At 41.0% G+C, this 24,250-nt stretch overlaps 1 protein-coding gene across 3 annotated transcripts in view; it reads right to left on the bottom strand.

Moving 5' to 3' along the window:
* Nucleotides 1–287: 287 nt before the first annotated feature.
* ano3 (anoctamin 3) overlaps nucleotides 288–24,250 on the bottom strand; it is a 29,452-nt gene continuing 5,489 nt past the window's right edge. Inside the window, exons 1-25 of one of the 3 annotated variants that reach the window (XM_088379812.1) lie at nucleotides 23,560–23,802; nucleotides 16,463–16,669; nucleotides 15,220–15,353; nucleotides 14,978–15,133; nucleotides 14,548–14,648; nucleotides 14,416–14,460; nucleotides 12,494–12,628; nucleotides 12,305–12,411; nucleotides 11,391–11,446; nucleotides 11,202–11,323; nucleotides 10,164–10,298; nucleotides 9,976–10,072; nucleotides 8,979–9,039; nucleotides 8,164–8,246; nucleotides 7,868–8,008; nucleotides 7,019–7,183; nucleotides 6,805–6,841; nucleotides 6,617–6,728; nucleotides 6,094–6,151; nucleotides 5,760–5,857; nucleotides 5,438–5,595; nucleotides 4,646–4,798; nucleotides 3,973–4,123; nucleotides 3,714–3,903; nucleotides 288–3,652 (exon numbers count right to left, since the gene is read on the bottom strand). In XM_088379812.1, coding sequence (XP_088235938.1) covers nucleotides 3,470–3,652; nucleotides 3,714–3,903; nucleotides 3,973–4,123; nucleotides 4,646–4,798; nucleotides 5,438–5,595; nucleotides 5,760–5,857; nucleotides 6,094–6,151; nucleotides 6,617–6,728; nucleotides 6,805–6,841; nucleotides 7,019–7,183; nucleotides 7,868–8,008; nucleotides 8,164–8,246; nucleotides 8,979–9,039; nucleotides 9,976–10,072; nucleotides 10,164–10,298; nucleotides 11,202–11,323; nucleotides 11,391–11,446; nucleotides 12,305–12,411; nucleotides 12,494–12,628; nucleotides 14,416–14,460; nucleotides 14,548–14,648; nucleotides 14,978–15,133; nucleotides 15,220–15,353; nucleotides 16,463–16,669; nucleotides 23,560–23,605 — 2,931 coding nt within the window. In that variant the 5' untranslated portion in view covers nucleotides 23,606–23,802 and the 3' untranslated portion in view covers nucleotides 288–3,469. Of the gene's footprint in view, nucleotides 3,653–3,713; nucleotides 3,904–3,972; nucleotides 4,124–4,645; nucleotides 4,799–5,437; nucleotides 5,596–5,759; nucleotides 5,858–6,093; nucleotides 6,152–6,616; nucleotides 6,729–6,804; nucleotides 6,842–7,018; nucleotides 7,184–7,867; nucleotides 8,009–8,163; nucleotides 8,247–8,978; nucleotides 9,040–9,975; nucleotides 10,073–10,163; nucleotides 10,299–11,201; nucleotides 11,324–11,390; nucleotides 11,447–12,304; nucleotides 12,412–12,493; nucleotides 12,629–14,415; nucleotides 14,461–14,547; nucleotides 14,649–14,977; nucleotides 15,134–15,219; nucleotides 15,354–16,462; nucleotides 16,670–23,559; nucleotides 23,803–24,250 lie in introns of those variants that run through there. The other 2 variants (XM_088379810.1, XM_088379811.1) reach the window with 2 other exon arrangements.

The raw sequence follows: 24,250 nt of genomic DNA, 5'->3' as shown, positions 1-24,250 counted from the left end.
AATCGGCAAAACCTCTTGTGCAGACGCAGCACTTAATAAATAGACTAGCTAGAATGTCTCAGGGTAGAACAACGACCTCAGCCAAGACCCGACAACAATCGTTTTAATCGACGCCAATTTGTACACCTCCACGGATGGACACCTCAAATATAATTAAGCTTCAGTGTTGTTATTAAATGGCAGAATGTTTGTGAGTCTTCAAGAAGTTGAATTAAAAAGTCAAAATTTTGCACGGGCAAGTAACACAATACTAGTGGAATAAACACAACAGATTGAAATTGAAAAGATACAATCCATGATTTATTACAGAAAAGAGTGATATCCAAATTTTCTTATTTTACATTGTTTGTTTTACATTTCAATATTTATATAGATCTTTTTTTTTACATGTAAACAAGAACCAAGTAAACCATGTTACTAATACACTCACGTCACCGCTCAACAAAATGTCTGCTCTAATACTTTTGTGTCTGTGCATCTACTTCTCAAATAAATTCCACTCCTAGTTTTCAGAGAGTGCAATGTCAAGCTGTTATTACGAATCATTACAATACTCACATTGTGCTATTGCCAACAGCGGTAGGAGGCATTAGGAAAACTTTTCTTTCATTGTGCCGACTTCATACTTGTGTTAGGGAGCTCAGCCATGATTGTTTGGGGGGGGACAGAAAACCCATCCATCCATTTTCTGAACCACTTAGTCCCCACGGGGGTCGCGGGCGTGCTGGAGCCTATCCCAGCCGTCATCGGGCAGTAGGCGGGGGACACCCTGAACCGGTTGCCAGCCAATCGCAGGGCACACAGAGACAGACAACCATTCGCACCCACACTCACACCTAGGGACAATTTGGAGTCTTCAATCGGCCTACCAAGCATGTTCTTGGAATGTGGGAGGAAACCGGAGTGCCCGGAGAAAACCCACGCGGGCCCGGGGAGAACATGCAAACTCCACACAGGGAGGGCCGGAGGTGGAATCGAACCCGCGCCCTCCTAACTGTGAGGCGGACGTGCTACCCAGTGCGCCACCGAGCCGCCCGGGACAGAAAACCAATATAAACAATTAATTTAAGATGGGTTTCAATTTATCAAACTTATTTTTGAACAGATTTAATCATAGTTTGTTTTTTTAAATCTAGAAAATAGCCACATTGTATAAAATTCACTTCCTCCACGAAATATGTGTCTGGCCCGGCCGGGCTTTCTAAAATCCTCAGTACTGAAATGTGTTTGTGATATGTTTAAGATAAACTTATTGATGTTAGCGCTGCCAAAAGGAGGCACTAAATCATGCAAATTGGACTGTACAAGAATTACAACATGCATAGATTTTCAATCTTCACATAGCAGGGAACCCGAAGTAGCTTCCGAACAATTAGTCAGTCACTAGCGGGAAAAAAAACCCCATATTTTAAATGACATTTTCTGATAGAATACAATGAAAGCAATCTGTTTTTTGTCAATGGTTTTTAGAGGTGATTAAATCTCAGAATGAATATGCATGATTAGGATTACCTCACTAAACCCAAAACACATCATGTAGGTGGATGCATCATTGCATATTCACCATTTGATTGTTTTGTAGAAAATGTGATTGAAAACAATCATCAGCAAGCATTCAGAGGACACCTGAGAAATGCAAACAAGACATTGGTGAGTGAGTACAAATAGCAAAAATAAATTAACAGAAAAAGGAATAAATAAATCCTGAACCATATATACACATAGAATGGCAACATAATTGGATTACTAACATAAAATGAATCGTAGAATTTCTTTCCCCCAACATCAGTGATAGAATATTTTATTTGTATTCTTTGTTTGTTTCGTGAAAATGTGGAAAATTTATAACGCAAACTGAGGTCTTAAAAATATCTCTTTTTTACCATTTCAATGCAGCTTTCATTCCACACTTTGAGGTAAAGGTCAAACAAATATACTTGTCTTGTTTCCAATCAAAATGGAAAGTTATTACCCATAACACAAGAAATAATAGCAGGATAGAAAAGGATTTAAAGCAACAATAATAATGTTGGGCTGGCCTGGTGTTTGTTCTTGCATCTGTGATAACATTAAAATCTTTTTTCCCCTTCCAGATTAAAACAAAAGAGTTAAGAAAAAAAAAGTAAGTATCCGGACGTATTTTGACTGGAAATTTGACAGTATATTTTACGTTGTAATTGAGTGCATGTGGTTTGGCCTCAAAATGTGCCACTCTGATTTTCCAAGTCATGAATGAGCAAAGACAATGCCAAGCAGCTTTCCTTTGAACCGACCAAATTTCGAAACAATTAGCATCACAGCGGAGTTAAAACTGCACTTGGCTGGCATTCTTTACTCGAGAAGAAATGTCTAAGTGCTTTTCTTTTTTTTTCCTGTGGCAGCGGATCGATGTTCTTTGTGCAGTGAACATCCAAGCCACAGGTATGTCCAAACGATCCAGGTTTCAACCATACTCCAGCCATTCCAATAACAAATGAAAAACAGGCCATGAGCGTAGAACGAGGGAAAAAGCAGATTTGCGGCTCCTGCGTGCATACGTCGCAGTTACGTTTCAACGGACGTTGTGGTTTCAGAGCCATTAGACCACAGTGGCTACCTAAGTGTGTGACTCTAATCCAAAAATAAAAACCGCTCGGGAGCAGAACGCGTTAAGAGAAGACTTGTTGCACTTGAAAGCGCACGTGCAGCACAAACAGGCACACGTGATGTCGGCGCACAACTTTAGGCACAATCATATCGCTAAAAGTTCACATCCTGCGAACTCAAGGCAGTCGAGCTCGGTAGGCAGTAGCACAACAAACAAACAGACAAACAAACAAACAAACAAACAAACAAACAAACAAACAAACAAACAAACAAACAAACAAACAAACAAACCAGGCACCGAGTAGGGATACAACAACAACACTACCATGCACTTTCTAGGCTGCTGTAGACAATTCTCCATGATGAGTGCTGTTGCTTTTTTACATCTTGCCACAAAGAGTATTCAGCATGCTTAGAGGGCCGTTTACAGTCGCTTTGCAGGAACCTCGTCCGTCCCGTTTGGAAACGAGCAGGAACTGCTAACGCTCGGCGAAGAAAACGAAAAACATGCAGCGAGTCTAAGCAGACGAGGTGCTAGCTGCCACACGGAAAGAGAAGAGTGCAAGATGGCTGACCAAGTGAACCGCTGCAGCCCTTCTTCTGCATAGTAAACATTACAGTGGTAGTGAGGCCATGAGATGCAGCAGAAGGGAGGAGGAGGGGGAGGGGGGTTGGCGGGAGATGCTGCTGCAGGAAGCCAGGTGATGGATCGGGAAGGGTGTCGGAACACGAGGGAGGCGCCAACTCGGCAACAGATGGCGAGGGAGGGAGTGTTCGCGGTGAAGCAGCTTTAAAGTCGCGGGGGTGTCACATGGGAAGTCTTTGGTGAATCTGCCGAAGGTGAAATAGACGTTGGCTGGACACGTGAGAGGGGGTTGAAAAGTTAAGGCCACTCGTGGTGATAACGCAGTCCGTTCTTCTTGCGCTCCTTCTGCAGGTGCTCCAGCTCCGCCTCGTACATCATCTCCTGCATGAGGTACTTTTCTCTGCGCATTCGGTCACAAAGGTCCTTGGGCATGTCCGGAATGAGGTACGCAATGAAGGACTTGATGCCAAACACCAGGTGCTGAGAAAAGCAGTTACTAATATGAGGAGGGCTTGATTAATAAAGCGAAGAGTAGACGTACCTCAAAGACAATGATGAAGGCCAGTCTGGCAGCCAGGACGTGCCAGAACTGCAGAGTGAACTCGTAGGGCACCTTGCTCCAGGGTGGAGCTCTGTAGTCTCGATACCAACAGTATTCCGGCTCGCTGCTGTTCTTCAGCACACTCATATCAAAAACAGAAAGGCTGCTATTCATGTACCCTCGCAAACACCTGCAGAGACAAAGGAGATGTTTAGCACACACGAAGCTAAGCCACTTGTGCAATTCACATCCTTCTTACTTGTCGTCATGGCGGTAAGCCCTGTCCATGCAGGGGCCATATTTGAAGGCATATACAAATCGAGGGATGTAGTCTGAGGTGATGGCGATGACAAAGGCGTTGGTGATGACAGCGAGCACGCCGATACCTTCAAGGATCCCGTGCCAGATACCTGATCAAATGCCATCAATATTTTACAACAGGGAAACATCAAACATGCGTGACGCGTGATGAACCGGCAGTGTGTACTAACAGTGAATTCAATATTGGTTGTGCACACTTTGCTGATTAATCGGTTATTAGAACTTTATTCTGTCAAATATCGGATTTGGCACCGGCCTAAAAAAAAAATGTAATAATTTTTATTTACAGTTACAGAGCGTAACTTCCAAAATACACAAATACTAAGAAGCCACAAATGACTAAAATGTCAATGTGATGTTGGCCCTATTTCGATGTTTGTAATATGATGACATGTTCCTATTTACAGTGTTTAAGAGACTTCCAAATGGACCTTCGGTGTGTATACATACATAGATTCCTAAATTGTTTCCACGTCTCTGTCTTCCATTAATATAAATATGCCAGATTGAGCGTGAACAGAGTTAGGAGATTAAATTTAAGATGACCCCTTTGGAATTGGCTGCATATTGAGCTATATTTAGAGAATTTTACACAGAAGTATCAGACTCACCGATGTCTGTGGCCCGGGCAGGCATGGGTCTCCTCCACTGGGTGACAAATTTGTAAGCGTCCAGACGGATCTCGATGATGTTGTTGAGCAAAGCCAGGAGCGGAGCCAACGGAAACGCAGCTACGAAGATGGTAGTGAAGCCAAACTGGAGGACTGAGAGGAAATGATAGTTTGCTCAATGATACTTTGACAATTTTTGGACAGGCAGGAAACAAGTCAGATTCAAATTCTTTTATTTTATTTTTTTTTAAGTTAATAGAGCTGGTAAATCCTTTTGTCTGCTTCTGTTATGTGTTACTGTCAGCCCCAGAAAGCCTTGTTTGCTGGCCTATAAGAAGCACTGACCCACATTTACGATTCCATTTTGTTAAATTTCTCTTGGCTGCACTATATGCACATGAATGATTCTTCTTTCCCCCAAATTATTATTTTTTTGCACTGCCATGTCAAACTCAAGGCCATCGTCCAATGTAACTTGAATGATATTGGCACAAAGACTGTTTCTTGAAGCATTTCGATTTTAAATTCACCGCAGAGTGCCAGCGAGCTGGCCCACAATAATATCCTCTAATTGGTTGCTCAAAGCAAAACTGTTCCAGCCACGTTTGACTAGCAAAACACGTCTGCAAAGTGACGGGCGAACTGCCGAGCATGACGTATTTGATTCTATGATAGATGATCAATTTTTTGTCAATGATTAGTAGGTGCCAACTAGGTTGTCTTCCCATCCTATGGAACACAAACACACATTTAGTTTGCCTTGTTCATCAACACAGTTGCACAATGATTCACCCATTTCTAGGTACTCGTCCACGAGACCGTGTGCGTTCATGGGCTGCAGATTCCAGTCTTTATCCCACTGAGGTAGCTGACTTTTATTCTCCACATTCTGCCCTGCAGCGCCACCACCTTTCTTCATCTTCCTACGAGACCACCAGTTCTGCAGCAAACTAAGAGAACCACAGGAGCACACAGTGACTCAACTCGATAACTATTACAATGCAGTCAAAAGTCTCAGCATGTGTTAAGGGGCAGGAGGAGAAAAACACAACAGGATGTAAAATTCAATCAAAATAATAAAGAAAAAAAATATTTGCAATGAAATAATACTTACGGATAACCAAGCTCCATGAAGTTATTCCAGATTTGTTTGAAGAACATAATGACGCCCATTTGCAGGCACAGATCAATCAAACAGCCACTCGGGTGACACTGAAAGAAAAAGAAGAATCAACTAGATGACAAGAAATATTATTAGATTACAATTTCATGCCTTGTATTCCAGATCACCACATCATTTTAATTAGGTGCTTATCTAATGGTTGGATGATTTCTTTTAGTCAAAGCAAATGAGACATTTTAAGGAAATCTTTAAAAAAAGGAAATCATGGGGGGTTTATCACAGCTCAAATAATCACCCACTTGAGATGACGCGTCCTTGCACTCACCTCCTCCAGTCGCCACCGATTAAAGAGTTTATTGTATTTTCCAGGCCTGCCGGCAAACCTAAACAAATCGAGATGGGCGGCATTAGTTGAAAAATTCAATAAGAGGAAAACTAATGAACTCTCGAGCGGGAGGGACGGCCACCCAATTAGGTCAAATAAAAACAGGTTTGAAACATTTCTAGACGTTTGTGTGACAGCACATAGAGGAAATCCATTTTCCACAGAAATGGAAAATGATTTTATGAAATGAATGGTGGACTAAAATGCCGGTCAGGTTCCTAACCTTTACTGAGCCATTTATAATGAAAAATAAAAACCAAAAAAGTAACAAAAAGAACAAACACTGAAATATTCTTGGCTTAATATAGGCACAAATTTACTTTTGGGCGAAATATGGGCCAGAATAATTGAACGACAAAATTAAGTCTGGATTTTGTTTTTGCAGATTTACCGACAAGGAGTTTGGAAAGTCAACACTTTGCGTGATCCACTGTAAAAACAGCAAATGTGATTCATGGCCTACCTTCCCAAGAAGAATGCAATGTAAAAGGTGGAACTGTTCAAGTTTACGAATTGGAAGAGGAACATCTTGAGAGCAAAACTGTTCTCCCATTCAGATTCTGTCCTTGGATGTTCTGCAGGGGGACATAAAGGGTTGTCAACAATCTGGGTCAAGAGCTGGAATAATGTTAGCGATTGTCTTGTGCTCACCTAAATTTGTCAGCAGATAGGCCACTTTTTCATACACCTGACAAACATTAGCAAGGAAACAATCAGTGGCAAAGAAGCAGGGGGAAAAATGAGACTTTCTGGCCGCGGGTGTGACATTTCCGGGAATAAAGTAAATAAAATAAATGTTTCAAGGAACATTTGCTGGCGTTTGATCCGCAAACACAGCAGATGATGCGTCTGTCTGAACACCCACCACGTTGAGAGACATGATGATCATGAAGTTGATGCAGACGCCAGTGCCAGAGGTGGCAAACTGCCAGTTCTTCTTCACAAAATGCCAGTTGAATGATGCAAACTTCTCCATGGCAATCAGACGAAAAACTACCACGGCAAACACGGCTGTCAGGACCAGCGAAATCTGAGCGGAGGACATTATAAGAAAATGTTAGTGCGCTTCAAATTTGAGATAAAACCATTTATTTTTCAATGCCGATACTGATGATTAAATATCAAGGAGGCCGATCACTGATATTTCAAGTTGATTTTTATTTGTGCTAAATGGTACGGACATGTAGTGAGGAAGGACGAGAACGACTGGGTGAAGAAAGTTATGTCGTATAACGTAGAGGGAACAAGACCCAGTGGCCGACCTAAAAAGACCTGGCAGACGACCGTGTCAGCCGACATGAAGGCACTCGGCATCAACCACGAGATGGCCATGGACCATTCCCGGTGGAAGAAAGCCATATCAAGAACCCAGTCCAACCCAGCGGCGCCTGGAAAACGGACTTTAAACTGATGATGATGATGATGATGATGATTTTTATTTGTGCTAAAAGGGAAAATAATAGCTTCAAAGTTGGATGTTGATGCTGTAAATAAAATAATAAAATAATAAAATAATAAATAATAGTTATAAAATTATCAAATTATAAAATTATACAATAATAAAATAATAATAATTGTGCGATGAAATTTTGTCCAGCAGGGGGTGTTGTAATGCCACAGCTGGCGCATCAAAACCACTCCAGAGGCAGCACACAGAATAACACACTCACGAAAAGCCCCAATGGGAAGATTATTGAGAGATCAAAGGGTTTACCATGAAGAATATTCCGGACACAGATACCATGAGCCGGCTGAGCTTGTCTGAGAGAGGCTGGAAAGGCTCGGGCTTGCCAGATACGGGATTGACCCGCTCCACTCTGGAATATTTGGCTTCAAACTGGGGCCGGAGCTCCTCCTGATGAACGACACACATTCCGTTTATGAACTATTGAACTGCAGATGCTTTTAGCGGAACACGATGGCGGTGTCATATTTAAACCAGGCACAGCACAAAAATGAAGACAAAATCATAAAAGGTTGACCACAAGGCGGGAGGGGATCTATACGTACCTCCTCCTCCTCCCAGTCAATGAGATCCCAGTCGTAAGTCAGTTCGGCTCTCCTCCGTTTCCAGAATTCCAAAAAGACAGTGGCTGCGGGGATCCATCACATTATTGATTAGCTGTGAGGTGCAACATGAGTCTGACTGCTAATTACGGGTGTAATCAAAGAGTACATCCCAAATGCAAAGCAGTCATTACAACACACACGTCTTCAGTCCTCTGATGGTAAAAGAGGGTAGCACAAGTGTACTAAACCAGTGATGATAAGATAAATATTTTTGTCCCTCTGTCAACGTGACCAGCAGCTTATACAAAGAAACAAGGAGAAAAAAGAACGCCACTTTTTTAAGAGACACAAAAGTGCACTACATCGGTTCCCCTGGGCAAAACAATGTTTTCCAGACACCGACACACATAAGACCTCAAGTGCACTCAGTGGTGCAGCCCTGCCTAGTTTTGGTCCACTCTGCCAAAAGCCCTCATGCTGAATTCTGAGCTACGGACCACAGTCAGCAAGCTGGAACCTCTCTGGGCTCTCCAGTGCTCTGCTGCCTTCATTGAGCCCAAACATAGAACATTATGTGCCAAGTGTTCTCTGCGGGCACAGGTTATTATTTTTCACATTGGCAGAAAGATGGATGAGGGCCAGGAGCTGCAGAACCATTTACAGTCCACCACACAATGAGGCCATAGCTGGCAAAGCTGGAATATACCATCATCACTTGTGTGCTGTGTACATACAGAACATCATATTTACACAGCGGATTGCAAATATTCAGTGAATGCATGCATGCATGCCAATGTAAAATCGATTAGACCTACCCCAGATAGCCATGAAGATAGCGAAGAAAACGGTGCCACCGTTATCAAACAGATGGGTCACCTTGACACACAACAAAGGTTGCCGTGAAACATAGAAGCTTGTCAAGCAACATTAAGATTTACACTCAGCAGACACAACATTAATCCTACGTCGTTTAATGACATTTAATAGAAGGGTTGCATAAAAATATGGCGTTTACGAGGAAAATAAAGCTCAGTTGTATTATTGACACTGATGAATAAAGTGCTGTAATGGTAGTACAGTTTTCATTTCTTTGTGAGCAATGTGAATGGTGTGAAATGGTGTGAAACCGCATTGCATCATAGTGATTTATTTTTGCCTGTCTTGTGTCTTAATTAAGACAAATAGGAGGGTCAGTTCTTGTAGCGCATTGCAGTCTCACAATATTAGTGAAAAGTTAATTGACTGTAACACCCCCCCCATCAGCGAGACAATGGTTTGGTCTAAACAGGCTATTGGAAACAGATGAATACTTACAGCCTTACCTAATGTAGCATCCAGGGAGAATTTTTTTTTTTTTTAAATGACATCCTTGCATTTCATTTTAACCGTTAATAGTAATAATTAGCCTTAGTATAATTGGGACAAGCAGTATAGAAAAATCGATATTTATTGAATGGGAATATTTTCCCAATTTTATGGTGCCTCTAGAGGTCACATTTTCCATAATACCTACTGGGCAATTTGAAAGTCTTCACATTCTTATATTTGTAGTTTGAATACATTTGTATAAATCTCCCCTAGTGCCACAGAAAGAAGAAAAAGAAAATCACTTTTAGATTTTGTCTTTATGGGGAGTTGTGTGTAGAAATTTGAGGAAAAAAAATAATGTAACCCCATTTCATAACAAGATCATCATACAAAGTGTCTTTGAAGATTCCCTGCAAAGTGCACCTGATGGCACCAAATGTATTTTTCGGGATGTAATTTTAGAATTGTCACTCAACAAAGCTGTGTGAAGACAAAATAGCAAACCTTTGCATAGACGCAGCTGTCACTCAGCCTCCACGGCTTGCAGGTCTCCTCACACATTGGACACATCGTGATTGTGGTTGCTTCGCAAATTTCTTTGCTGAAGGGACAAGCAGTTCGTTAAGCTTCATGCCCTAATGTATGAACAGTATGCACGCTCTTTGTCGTAACCCCAGGCGGTGTCATCTGACCTGACTTGGCTGGAGTCCATGGTGAAGAGTCCGTAGAGGAAGACAAAGACGCCAACCAGAGCAGCGGGGATCAACATGCCGGTGTACCAGCCCAACCACGCAAAGTAAAGACCAATTTTCTCTCCGAAGTAGCGTCTGAAAGCGACAGACAAGAGAAAACGGCACGTCATCGAGCATGTTTCAGGGTGTCATGTGAGGAGGATATGTGGAGCCATATAATAAGAGCCAATAATGCTAATTAGCTTCCTGCTACATTGTCTAAAAGCTTGTGCTGTTTTAATTATGTTTTTAAATGGGTACAAGCCACTGACTATTTAAAATCAGAGTACATTAATGTTATTATGAAATATTTCAGACGCTTTTGAGTTTTGCTCAAAGCCTCCAGTGGCTGTAATCTTGCCAGGCTTTTCTTCATTGTGACAACGAGGCACTCTAATGCAGCCACCGTAATGCAAAGACCCAATCCACATATTGGCTGGCAGGTTAATTTTTTTTCCCCTTGCTCTTTCCGACAAATGTTTAAATGTATTGGTTCGGATAGAAAATAGATACAGTAGTCTTGTTGTATTGAGTAAATTTTTGAAATTTGTAAAATAAATACTGTTTTAGTCAACAACAAAAAATATATTGATTTTAATTACTGTTATTGATTTGCTCTCAAAAATTATTCAGTTGTTCTGCCTTTTTAAAGTTATCAAATCTGGTTCCTACCAAGAGATACTGTTCTGTTTTTAGCACTTGTTTCCATTTTAAACCAAGTCATGAAGCCCTTTGTGGAGGAGGCAGGTTAAAAAGAAACCACTCTTGTTTGATGTGCGTGATGCAAATGGAAAGAATGTAGGTCTCATTCTCATCCGCAATGAGTTGACTGAGGCACTTTGAAAACCTGCAGTGTCTGATAAATGAATACGTTCACACGACACGAGGCAGCGTACACAGGAAAACTAGGTTACTCTTTATGTCTCACTCCTTCAATGTATTTAAAGCCAAGCTGTGGCTTCTAATTAGTGAGGGAAACTTCAACCAATGCCAGAGTACCTGATGAGGTCCAGAGGTTGGTATTTGTACCAGATCCCCCAACGAGCCCAGCGCTCATAAAGAAGGTGCCTGTGGTTCTGGGCACCATGTGTCTTGATGGGATGTCGGCTTTTGTATCCACCCTGAGGAGAATGCAGAACCCATAATGAGTTTGTAAACACCTGTCAGCAAAAAGTCTGATCTTCTCACCTCGTGTGGAGGGAAGGCAGCCTCATATGTGTTGTTGCCCAATAATCGGTTGATACCTGCCGATTACAGTTTCAATCAATTCCACAATTGAGCATCTGCAGAGTATTTTAACAAACCTACTTATCAGCAATTTATCAGCAAGTCTTAAGTAGGTTTTATTTGAACCTGTGTCATCGTTTATGCACGTTGTAAAATCCAGGAAGGAATAAGACCTTTCGGGATACTGTACTGTGTGAATCACATTTATGCAGTGAATGCTGAAACCTGCCTCAATGGAAAGCAAGCAAAGGGGTTGAATGTCTCATTGGAGAGTGGTTCGACTTTATTTAAAAATTCATGTGGCTTCCATAGAAGCTCTTCATAGCACAGCTGGCTGTCACGTAAGAAAGGCATTAGCGTCAACGCAGGAGCTTGTCACGTAATGTAGGAATGTTTGAGATTTTCAAAAAGACATATGGGCCCACATTATTGATCAGCATTGTTAATTAAATACCTAAAGGCAGAATGTCATAGGCATGAGTGCACATCGAATTAAATGCTGAGTGACCCTGAAAAACTGCCAGAAGGCGCTTGATGCTGATTGGTCTGGATCGGACTCATAAAAGTGACAATGCTTTTATTTATAGCAGCGGACATCAGCATGCGGTTAAGAAAATAACTTGACTAAATATCAGTGGAGTGAACAGTCAATTTTGCTTTGAATGGTGTTGTAAATAATGCTGTGCCAAAATTACAATCCCAATTCACCAGGGTGCAACACGATCAAGGTTTCATTAAGTGTTAATGGCACTTAGTAAGTTGCCTTGTGGATTCAAAGACAAGCAGAATGAAAATACAAAGCCGTAAAATCAAGTACATGAGGTATTTTATCCATTTATAACTTTGTGCTGATTATTACGCTGTCGGCATCGTACCTATTTTTAACTTTCCATCCTCATACTTAGTGCGCTGCAGGACATGGTGGACGATTCTGCTTCTGGTTGAGTTGGAAAAGAAGCTCTCTCTGTTGTTGATAGTGAAGCTGGGTGGGAATGAATTGCGCAAACCATTAGCGACATTGAACATTTTTAGGTATTATATGTTGTCGAGTAATGATGCCTTACTGATGCATGCGTGCTCGACTGAAGGGGGCAGTGTAGCAGTCGGTCTCCTCCAGGTCAGGCAGTGCTTCCTTGTCTAGCTTCATGGGATTTCTGGGAAGCCAGCTCTTGATCTGACGACATCTCAGATGAAAGCGGCTGCACAGATGGAGCACAGCAGGAAGGGATTAACCATACAGATTAGTGACATGAAGATTGTCCACGTTGACATTATCAAGTGGATCATTAACTTTTACTCCGGCACCGACAAGCAGATAGACTGCAAAGAATTGTATTGGAAAAGGGAAAATAATTAGAGAAATGTGGAATATTTTACTTGATTTAACCAAAATATCTGCCAGTGGAGCAAGAAAATGTGAGACAAAATTGATGATAGCCTCAAAAACCCTGATAGAACGACAGTATTTCTCCTTTTAAACTAAACATACTAAAAATTAATAAACAGTTTTTATACTTCATGAAGCCAAGTGTGTATATAAACAACATCAATTACACATTTTGTATTGAACCAAACCGCATAACTTGTCGTGCAGAATTCCGCTAGCCTGATGCTAACACACAATGCTAAACATTCTGGACAGGCTATTTAAACTAGCATCATTGTCACACTACTTACGCATCGTAAAACAACTCATTTAGAAACACAAATGTCAACATACAAACATTCTCAGGTGCATATATTCTTTATCATCTACAAAAACCAACCCCATCTTCTGTGTTCCATCAGTATGTGCAGTAGGTCTGTGAGTATTATACTGCCAATGGTGGTCAAAACTGTCTTAGCAGGCAAAATGTATAACTTTGAGAAGACAATTTGCAAACAATATTTAATAGAGCCATTTGTTTTCATGATGCTGCTTATCAATACATAACCCCTTGCCACTATGAAATCTAGCCCTCCATAACTCAAATTGATTTAATTTGAAGCCCAGACTCATTGCAATCTTGAGAGCTTCCTTGCATTCAACTTGAGGCACTGTAAAATGACTTAATGATGCTGCCACCCCAGTATTGATTAAACACATATAAATGGGGACTTTGTGAACACGGAGTTTATGTTTGCTGTGAAGAAAGCAGGTACTCGGGTACAAGTATTGATATGGATGCGGCAAGCTGCCACCTCCTGTATATGGTCCATTTGTTCAGCCTGTGAGTTGTGACAGACCATTGGTAAACACTCAGAGCATATTTATGTCTGAGTTTTCAGTTCAGTACAACCGAGCCAAAGCTAATGGTCATCATTTCATCAAAAGTCATACACAAGGGAGGCTATTTTGGAAATTGTACTAAAAGTTAAATACAAATCATTTTACAGCGATATGGGACTGCCAAAATATATATGTCCATCACAAAATGTTTGCAATTGTTCAAGTTATGTAGAATTTTTTATATTGGAATATTTTGCCGGACGAAACAAAACAAAGGCGCTTTGTTGGTGTTTTTTTGATTCATCATCGCAATGCTTCTGTCTGCTTGCAGAGACAAGACGCAGAAATTTGGAGTCCTGTGCGGAGCTTGGACATCACTTGAACATCACTTCAAAGCGCGACTGCATCATTCTAAAAATAGTATGCAAATAAGCCCATGCCACTGGTTGGTGTTTGACTGAAAGATTATAGATAGTTTAATGGAAAAATCCTCATTATTGTGGGTGAGTGGCAGAAGTATTGTTCTGTGAAAAGGGCCCTTGACATGTTCATTCTTACAGTGTCTGACGTGGTGAGGCAACTCATTGTTGAGACAAAATAAGGAACGGCAACAATGCATTTGACTCCGGATTCTCAAATTCATTTCCGATGGCTTACTTTTCAACCCTTTGTATTTTTTATATTATTATTACAATGCTGGTAAGAAAACACAATTTGGGGTCTCCTCAACACCTGCCAATATATTTTTTTAAATTACTATTCAAGCATCCAACTTACCTGCCCAAGGTTTTGCTTTTCCAGTCTGTAAAGTGGGATTTTTTCCTTCCGCAGGGAAAGAGAGACACATTAAAGAAGCTTCCAGCCACTGAAAGAAAATATGCGGTGCAATTAAATTCCTTGTTGTGTTACCTGAAAGGCATCCGGATGTTCATCTGCTCTGCATATTTGCAAAGTGTATCCCAGGGAGTGTGGACTTTGACGAACATGATGTCATTGTTCGTCAAGGAAGGCTTTGCGAATCATAGAAAATACAAAAATGTTGCATTTATTTTGAAAAAGATTTGTAGAAAACATCCATCCATCCGTCCGTCCGTCCGTCCGTCCGTCCGTCCGTCCGTCCGTCCATCCATCCATCCATCCATCCATCCATCCATCCATCCATCCATCCATCCATCCATCCATCCATCCATCCATCCACAGCATATATGTATGCAGAGGTATTGAATGTGTTAAAAAAAATGAAAAAATAAAAAAAGATGGTGATAAATATGGGTTAATACAACATTGCAAGAATTGAATGGAACTTTTGCCTATTTTTATCTTTGATAAGAGTTTTCACCTCCTTTTCCAGCATTAGGCCCTGAGCACGTAAATTCTTCTCAAAGGTGCATCTCTTCTCTACCAGCGGACTGGACTTTCTATAAACCAGGATGTAGTCAATGCGCTTTTTCCCATCCCGGAAGAAGAGTCCAGATGCATTTGATGGATTCCTGCTCTGCAGCACCAGTAAAAGCCAAGACAGTAAACCTGAGCTCCAAATGCTAAAAGTAACACAATGTGTAACATCTTTAACATGATTACCTTGACGGAATCTGTGCGGGCCTCCAGCTTAGCCCGTGTGCTGGCTTTTCGGGGCAAAAGTGACCCGTCTGTTCTGGTTTCACATGGAGGAGTTGCTTCCGACTCCTCCGTGTAGTCATCCTTACCATCCTCTGCTGGACACACACGCGCACAAAGTGGAAAAATTGTACATGAAAAAATGTCGTTAGTTTTTATTTTATTTGTCTTGATTTTCAAATATGATTAGTTTTAATTACTTTTTAGGACGGGTTTGTGACACAACAGCGTTTGGAAATGTTAGGCAATACGAACTCAATTAATGTTCCATACAAAAAAAGCAGATTTTGCAGTGGAAAGGCGTGGAACATTTTTTGAGGAGAGTGAATGTGCAGACACATGAAAAGATTGTCCAATGCGCAATGCAGATATTTTATGTTAATGACTCTTGTGCACAACAGCATGTATCTTCTTCTGTATATAATGTGTGTGTGTGGGTATAAATAAATAAATAAACAAATAAATAAATAAATAAATATGTATGTGTGTATATATATATATATATATATATATATATATATATATATATATATATATATATATATATATATATATATATATATATATATATATATATACTTTTTTTTCGAACTATTACAACACTGTGCTGGGTTCGCAGTACACCGAGAAGAATGAAACCTTCGGCATGAAACATTTCCATACAGAAGTGCAGTGTAATTGGAGCATCATTATGACACACTAGTTCATCCGTCTGAAACAGCATATGACATACATTGGATCATTGTCTTTTCCTTTTTTCCCCCCTCATGTCCTCTGCAGTTCTGCCAATTGCATAGTGTGCATAAGACAAGTACAAGTAGAATGATGGCACTGCGAGTAGATCATTTTTAATTATATTTGTCATGGACCTGTTACGAATGAGTAGCAGTTAATTGCGGGTAGAAGAAGTCAACAATTGTAAAATTGCACTTCATAGATGCTTCTAACAAGGGCCCATTTTCAAGGTTGAAGTGTTTGGATACCAATAAGACCATCAGTAGGAGGAGAACGTGGCTAGAAAAAAATGCGAGTGGAATGTCATTAGCGACCATTATCATAGATGATGGAAATTCTGCTCAATAGTTTGCGACATAATCTTGTTCTAATCTGGTAAACATATCTTTTGGTGCGAATATGACAACGCCTAAGGCAAGTGTGAACACATGCACACACTGGTGATGTAACGGCAGTCTGTGATGATACTGACCTGTCTGCGGCGGCAGGAGACTACAGGAGGTGCTAATGCTCTGACTCAGAACCTCCGCCTGCGCTTTGGGCTCCGGGCTCAGAGGTACAGACAGGAAGTGGTTGAGGTTGATGGGATGGGTCTGACTCTGGGCCAGGCAGGGCAAACTGCGGCGGGACGGCTTTAGACTTTTCTCCTTCAGGATCTCGCTGATGCTGGTGTGCATGCCTGGAGAAGCAGAATTTTACTGGGGAAATACGTTTTGAGAGTGCTCCACAATTTCATCGTGGATTACGTTAGGGAGCGCTCATCCATCTCAATGAACAAATGTGGACTGTAAATCTTTGCTAAATCAAAAATATCCGTGCTCGAGCTCCCGCACAAAGACTTAACAGGCCCATTCGTAGCTTGACGACTCTTAAGTGCTCTTACACTAAGTTGCCTTGGATCAAAACTGACATCATCTGATTTTTTGCCTTTTGTAAGAAAGTTCACACTATCTGCCTTACGACATTTCTTCCTATAAAATAATCATGTCGGCCTTAGTTTTAGCTTGAAATGGTGTTTAACGGCCCGACTTGGTGGAGTAAATTAGCCATGCATATAACTCGGACAAGTCTGACAGGACACTTGAAATGCTTTTCAATGTAAATCATGCGAGTAGAGCGACTACAACCCAAGTGGTAAACATAAACACGAATTATGACTTACTGACAGTGTTAACAAGCACTGAAAATTAAAGGCGCGTAAAAAGAGAATTGCAGGCTAACCCGACATATGGGGTTGCGTTACATTACACATAAACTGCATGTTTAATGGCCAATGCGGCTGACAAGTCTGATGCTTGAAAAGACATAATCGGCAAATACAAAAATGGCCACAGCCCAGAAAAGGAAACCGATTGCATGCAACATTTTTCTTGCGTTCTCAAAAAATAACAATGCTGAAATAAATGAATAATGCAGGAGGGCAGTTGCTGTGAAGGCGTGCATTCTGCTTGGGCTAATTCAACATTGTTTGAATCCCCGTGGGGGTCTATGCTCCAAAAGAACAATTTGCAAAGTGGAGAAATTCTCATTGCAGCTTTTGCAGAAGGTGTGAAAGCTGTGAATAACTATTTAATACTATTCTTTGGCTTTTTTTTCTCATTAGCTTCACGGGTGAGCTGACTCTATGTTCGTGGATGGAAAATTGAATTTTTTTTGGAAACCCTATGTGGTATAACTGCAAAGAGGCGAGTTAGGCCGCAGTATGGCGGATCTGACAGATGAAGGTCTGCACCGCTGTAGCGGTGATCAACACTAATTGCGGCAAATCAGCCCAACTACTCCCATTTAAATGTGATTGATGTAATGAAAAATAATAATAATTAGGTAGATTATGGCACTGCTGTGGATTATTGCATTGCATAAAAATATAAAAACAAGCAGATGTCAAGAAGGGAGAACTTCCACCATGAAATGGAATTAAAAGAAGGGAAGGTGGGGGATAGACAGATATGCTCCATCTATTTATGAGCTACTGTAATAATGATGATGATGATGTTGATTCCCTCCTTCATGGAGGTATATTGAAAGTGTCAGCGTCAGCACTTCTCTGCCATCAAATTACTCAGCTTGATAAGTTGAGTTAATGGCAGTGAAAGCAAAAATTGAATAACACTTATATCAGCAGAGATTATTTTCAAGGTCAAAGTGACTACCAATGAAGTGATATGACAAAATTGTTAGACGAGACTGAAGGGCAGCGATGAATAGCAAAAATGTGCAAAGGCTAATCACCATAATGGAGGTCCAGCAATGGAAGCGGCTCACTGTCACCAAAACATTAACATGAGGGCAGCCGACATATGAATTCATGAGACTGAGCTCTCGGTTCACAATGGGGACACGATGTTCTTTCACCTCCGGCGAGGAGTTTTTTCCGTGACCTTGCACGGCTGCAGCGATACATCCCCGGGGGTGTTGCCGCAGCTACAGGCTGCATAGTAACTCATTCCCCTGAAACGGATCTCAGTGGGATTCCCCAGCGCTGTTACATGACAAAGGATGTGAGCACAAGGACCCGGGAGCCCACTGATTATACTGATTATTTTTTCTGCAGCGCACAGAAATGGAATGAGGAAAACTGGGAGCTTAAAATAAGCATACAAAAAGAGAGAGAAACTTCATCAATCTTCAACATCCATCATTTCATTCATGATGGATGTTAAAATGTTCACCACCAGTCCAAAAAATCTGTTTCAAATTCAACGAGTAGTAATTTGGAAATTCAAAATCTAGTGAATTGCAGCATTGTGGGATGGGAAGTAGACTTTTACCAGCCAATCCGCACTGCGTGCCTCATTTATATTACATAAACCCGACTTGGAGATCATGTTGAATAATAACACTCAACACAAATAATATGAAAGATTAAAACCAAAGACCAGATTTTGAACGCTCTCTGCAATAGTGTGAATAAATGTTACTGCTTGAGGAAAGTTGGCATCTTACCAACACAGTTCACCTCCAAATGCTTTAATCAGCTCTCCTGCAATATGAAAAAGAACAGCTGAGCTTTGAGTTGTTAAGCTCTCATTCGATAAGGAGTCATATTGTGCCAATTATATCAGCAATTATTATACATGCTGGTGAGATAGAAACAGATGCAGCATTAGCTTGCTTGCTTGCCACCTGGTGTTTCTAAATGGAAGACAAGAAGATCCATCTTGTAACTAAAGTGTCTCAATATCGGCATGAATAATACAAGAGTGCATGTTTGACTTATTTTATTTCCATGCAACTCCCACACAATAAACACATGCATATTCCCCAAAGGCTCAAGGTGCTGGAATATTCCACAAGGCTCTCTATGTCTGAGATGACACAACAGTGCTGAGACCACTTAATGGCCCCGCAGAGGCGAGGCTCAGTGATCCCGAAAGGATCCTCATAGTCTAAAATAGGTCCTACAAATTGGACAGGTTTGTTGTTGTGTGAAATTGACTCCAAGGAAATTTTAGAACTTGTGGAAATAAAGACACGATCAGATTGTGAGTTTATAAAAATGTACACGCACACTCACACACGTTTCGAGGTACAGCACGATACACTTAGTGTGTTGAGATGACTGAATAAAAAAATAAAAAAGGTTTATAATACAATCCTTAATTTATCCCACAGTGCTTAATCTTACTGTGGGCTGGCTAAATTAATCCTGTGTGTGCTTTCACTGTGTGTGTGTTTACTGATTTCAATACCCGGAGAACGAGCTGAAAAAGCAAGAATACTAAAAGGAAATAAAAACAAAGCGATTAGGGGGGAGTGAGTTAATGTATCAATGTTTACAATCAACATGTGGCAACACAACATTATGTGCTGCCATTAAAATAAATAAGTAAACCACACTCATCCGAGGGGAGCTGGACGAAGGTCGTGATCCGGGATTTGGATCTTCTCTGTGCAGCCTGCGCATGGTGGTTTTGTGATGTGAGATTAAAAGGATTATTTTTTTAGGCATGGGGCATGACAATGTATAGCATTGTGAATATGCTTGGCTTGTTTTTGTGCGGCAGCATTCAAACAAACTGTATGTCTTTTATGTGTCATCATTTCTGCCATCAAAAAAAAAAAAAGGATGATGCCTATTTGAGTCATTTCTCTTTTTGATAGTCAAATTTCAATCATTCGGAATGCAAACTGAAGCACAAGAATGTTTCGAACATTAAACAAAGCTACAAAGATGTCTGAATCTCCGAGTCTTATCCATCTAGCATTCCCATTCGAAGCGTAATTATTAATTAATTATTCATCTGCATTGGGCTCAAAGCACTTTTGGTGTCTCGGCTTTCAACTAAGTCTGCATCGTATAACATTAGATGGGCAACTCTGCCTGCCTGAGTGCATTTTAGATCACCCCAAAGGATCCTTTTTCATGCCTGTTGTTTAGTAGAATCAAACAAAAAGCCACCAGTCTGGAATCATTCAGACTCAGATTGGCGGGCTGCATGAAAGGTCAAAGAGGGATGTTGGCACCAAATCTCGAAAGAAGTGAGACCAAGGACATTAGATTTGGAGACAAGATGGCACCATCATTAAGATTTGTACAATTGGAACTCTTGCTCTTGGCTTCTTCGATAGTGGATATAAGAAGTCTACACACCCCTGTTCAAATGTCTTTTTTGTGGTATTAAAACACAACAACAATGAGAGTATCAGTAACATTTTTATTAAAATTTCAAAATTAGAAACCGGGGCGTGTCAACTTTTTATATGAACTGTATGCAGTGCATCTATGCAGAAAATACCCAAAAAACAGCAAAGTTTTGCAAAACAATACTAAAAGTTGGAGCCAAAACACTAAAGCTGCTGCTGGACTCCTCCTATAACACAAGCTGAAATATCCCAAGGCGAGCTACCAACCAAGGTGATTACCATCTTATTGCTATCATAAATACATCAAACACGAATAAACATGGTCCCAGCTGTAAACAGCAGGCAATAAAAGACACACACAGAGATACGCACAGAGAAGTTGGGCCAAAGCAACTGCAGCGGCGTATTTGGATTTGCGGATGTGGCCAACGGGGCAATAATTGTTTTCAAAGCAATGAGACTAAGCATTGTTTCATCATGCTTGCCTGTTTCATATCAAACGAACATAGATCAATAGAATCGGTACCTAAGTCCAGAATAGTTTTGAATATTCAGCTTCATTTTGCAGACCATGACGAGAGGGGCAGCGACGGCTAATTTGCAATACACAAGTGCATCCATAATTGATGAAGCAATTAACATTTCAAATGATTTTTAAAATGCACCCCTGCTCTGTATTATGTTCCAAATCAACTTTCAGGGAAATTTTTAAAATAGCAAGAAGACAGCATGTCCTGATCCAAACTGCCCTCAAAGATTTTTATCTCCAAAATGACAGCACGGATACAATCAAACGTGGAGACGAAAGGGCTCGCAAGTTGCTTAAACACCGGACCAAACTGTAACAACGATGGTGACCTTACTCAAAGGTGAAGCCACAAAGGAAATAGTCAAGAGCTTCCCCGGAGAACAAAGACAATTTGCTCAGGCCCCTGATGGCAGCTGTCGTCTGCTGTCCACGTGCAGGGTGACCTCAGAGCAGATGTCATTTTGAGCTCCTATTAGACAATCCTGGCACAACCTCTGGATTGCATCATTTGTGCTGATTAAACATCCTCCTTATTTTTAGCATCATCACTTTGCATCCAGGGCTGATTGTGTTTTTAATGACATCATTTGGCTTGTGAGAGCATTTGTGAGTCGCGGCTATTTAAAGCTGCAGGGTTACAACTGATCATTTGTTCACACGCTAAAAAAAAAAAAAAAGCTCATCTTTGAGTCACTACTTGTACAGAAATGAACACGCATGAGCGTGATGTGCAACAGTAGAATCGGAATCTGTCCTCAAAGCGACGTTTACATCGCTACAAAAGCATCTGCTGCTTGTGTAACAGCACAGGTGGCCTGTTCCACACTGTGTAAAGTTACAAAGACACACACACACAATCTCCACACACAGGACCTACTGAAACTATAATGACACTAAACTCACAAAAATAGCATTCTGGCTTTGACACTAAATATCCTTGAATTCAGAATCATAAAATGGCCTGCCAAGCAAATGGTTGAAAAATAAACAAAGCGCCGATAAAGAATAATTAGTGATCCGGATATTTAGTCGAAACTCGCAGGTGTTGTGTAGGTTTTGTTGCTGGCCACAGAGCAGCACAGCGCTTGTGATAACTTGCTATGCAGACGTTGATACTGAATGTGAGTTTATGATTCATCTGCCAAATGGTTGAAATCCACTCAAATATATCTAGCAGACGGCTGTGCGTCATGCTTGTGATCAAAATTCAGATATGATTACAGTAGGAAGGTCATCACTTCAGGATATTCGTTTCACCTCGTGAAAAATTAACACTCACTGGATGCTTTTCCACCTTTGGATAGCTTCAGATTTTAATGACCGAGTAACGATAGGGATCTAATCGAAGGCATCTCTACGAAATAATTTCCATCTGGAAGCCTTTTAATGCCCCCTGTGTGATGCTGTTTATGCCGTTATGCGAGTACGGTTTGCCGTCTGATGGCTACTTAGATGTCAGCTAAAATTGTTTTGTCATCGATTTTAATCGGGCACTTAGCACTCACTCAGCTATTGAGTGGGATGTGAAAGTTCAAGTCAGCTTTCCAGGTCCTCTGCTGCCTTTCAAATTTGACACATATATATTCAAATATGCAAGTCAGTTTTTTGGGGAAACTTATACGGTTTCCATTTGGCTGCATGACTTTTAACAGCCTGCTGTAAAATCTTTTTAAATGTCAAAACCAGTCAGTCAGTGACCAGAAGACCACAGTTGCTTTTTATATGACCAAAAGCAAAAAAAACGAGTGACCTTTAAGCACATTATGCCTTGAGGTGCACCAGTTCCAAATGTTGGATGTCCTTTCACTCCTAACAAAGCACTAGGATCTCCAACTGAGACATTCATAGGTAACTAGTCTAAATTCCAAAACTGAGCTCTCTTATGAGCTCACGATGTGATAGTTGGAACAATTTGGTTGCTTAAGAGTCTTTAAAAATAATCACATATTCAAAATAACCAGCAAAATTAACTTTGAGTCCCTGGAAGAAAGGTTTGCTTATAGAACAACTTATACAGCATCTCATAGTAAAGAAATTTGACAAGCATTGGATAGAACACAAGTCATACTTAAGTTATTTAAAAAATTGATAATAATTTGTGCCTAGTATATGTAATTCCCAGCGGTGACCTCAGGATTATGCAGCACAGTGGGTATTTGTTTGCACTGATTGAATTGTGCATAAAGGTCACGCGTTTCCTGATTAGAGCATGCAAAATGTTCTCAATAGCTTGTCCTGCAGTATCTCATACATCATGCAATAATATACTATAAATAAAACTAGAGCGGTTGAGAAAGGATCTTCATAAGAGACTGCAAGACTTTCAAGCAGCGGGTTTTAGCCTACAAGTTGATGTTCATTTAAAAAAAAAGTACTGAACACGAGGAAAAAAGTGTAGAAAAGCTCAGACATCCAGCAGCAAAGGACACACATTGGCCGCACTTGCAACCCACCTTTCTGCTGCTTGAAGGACTGGATGGAGCCTGAGTGGTGCACCATTGCGGCGATCTGGTCTTTTCCCACCTAACGAAATTCCTTAAGTCGAACTGCAAACTGGCCGCCTGCGTGTCAAACTACGTTGGGGTTGTGTAGGTGTCCTCACGGGTTCCATCGTGCCTGGCGAGCTCCTTGCTCGGACGATCCGCAAAGCGCAACAACACCTGTCTAAGCTCCGCATGCGCCCCCGCCCCCCCTCCGCCCCTCCCTCCTCCGCTACTTGTGGCGAACCATCGACGGCTGTTGTCATGGTGACGTGCAGGGAGGAGAGGGGGGGGTTCGGATAAAGTAAAGGGTTCAGCCGTTCAGGGATTGATTGACACGTCTCCCCCTCCGCTCCTCGGTTAACAAACCCCAAATAAGATGCAGGAAAGTCACACGAATGACAGTTCTCTAATAAAGCGAGAAATTAAGGATATTGATCCGCGTATTGACCAATCGTCGACTTTTAGTCACACTGACCCCCAACATGCAAAGGCTAAAGAATCAATAGTGCAGGCAAGGTAAAACAACACGGTGCCCCAGTTGATTAAAAACCAACAGACTGTGAATAGTTTTTCAGACTGATCCGACATGGACACGCCATTAGGTACACCTGCAGAATGTAATGAAATCCTAAATAGCAAGAACTATCTTTGAACCAAGGTG

Source organism: Syngnathus floridae, chromosome 6, assembly GCF_059516105.1.
Source record: "Syngnathus floridae isolate MCC-2025c chromosome 6, RoL_Sflo_1.0, whole genome shotgun sequence".
Lineage (NCBI taxonomy): Eukaryota > Metazoa > Chordata > Actinopteri > Syngnathiformes > Syngnathidae > Syngnathus > Syngnathus floridae.
Note: the sequence above shows the minus strand (reverse complement) of the source record. Positions and strands in the feature narration are given on the sequence as shown.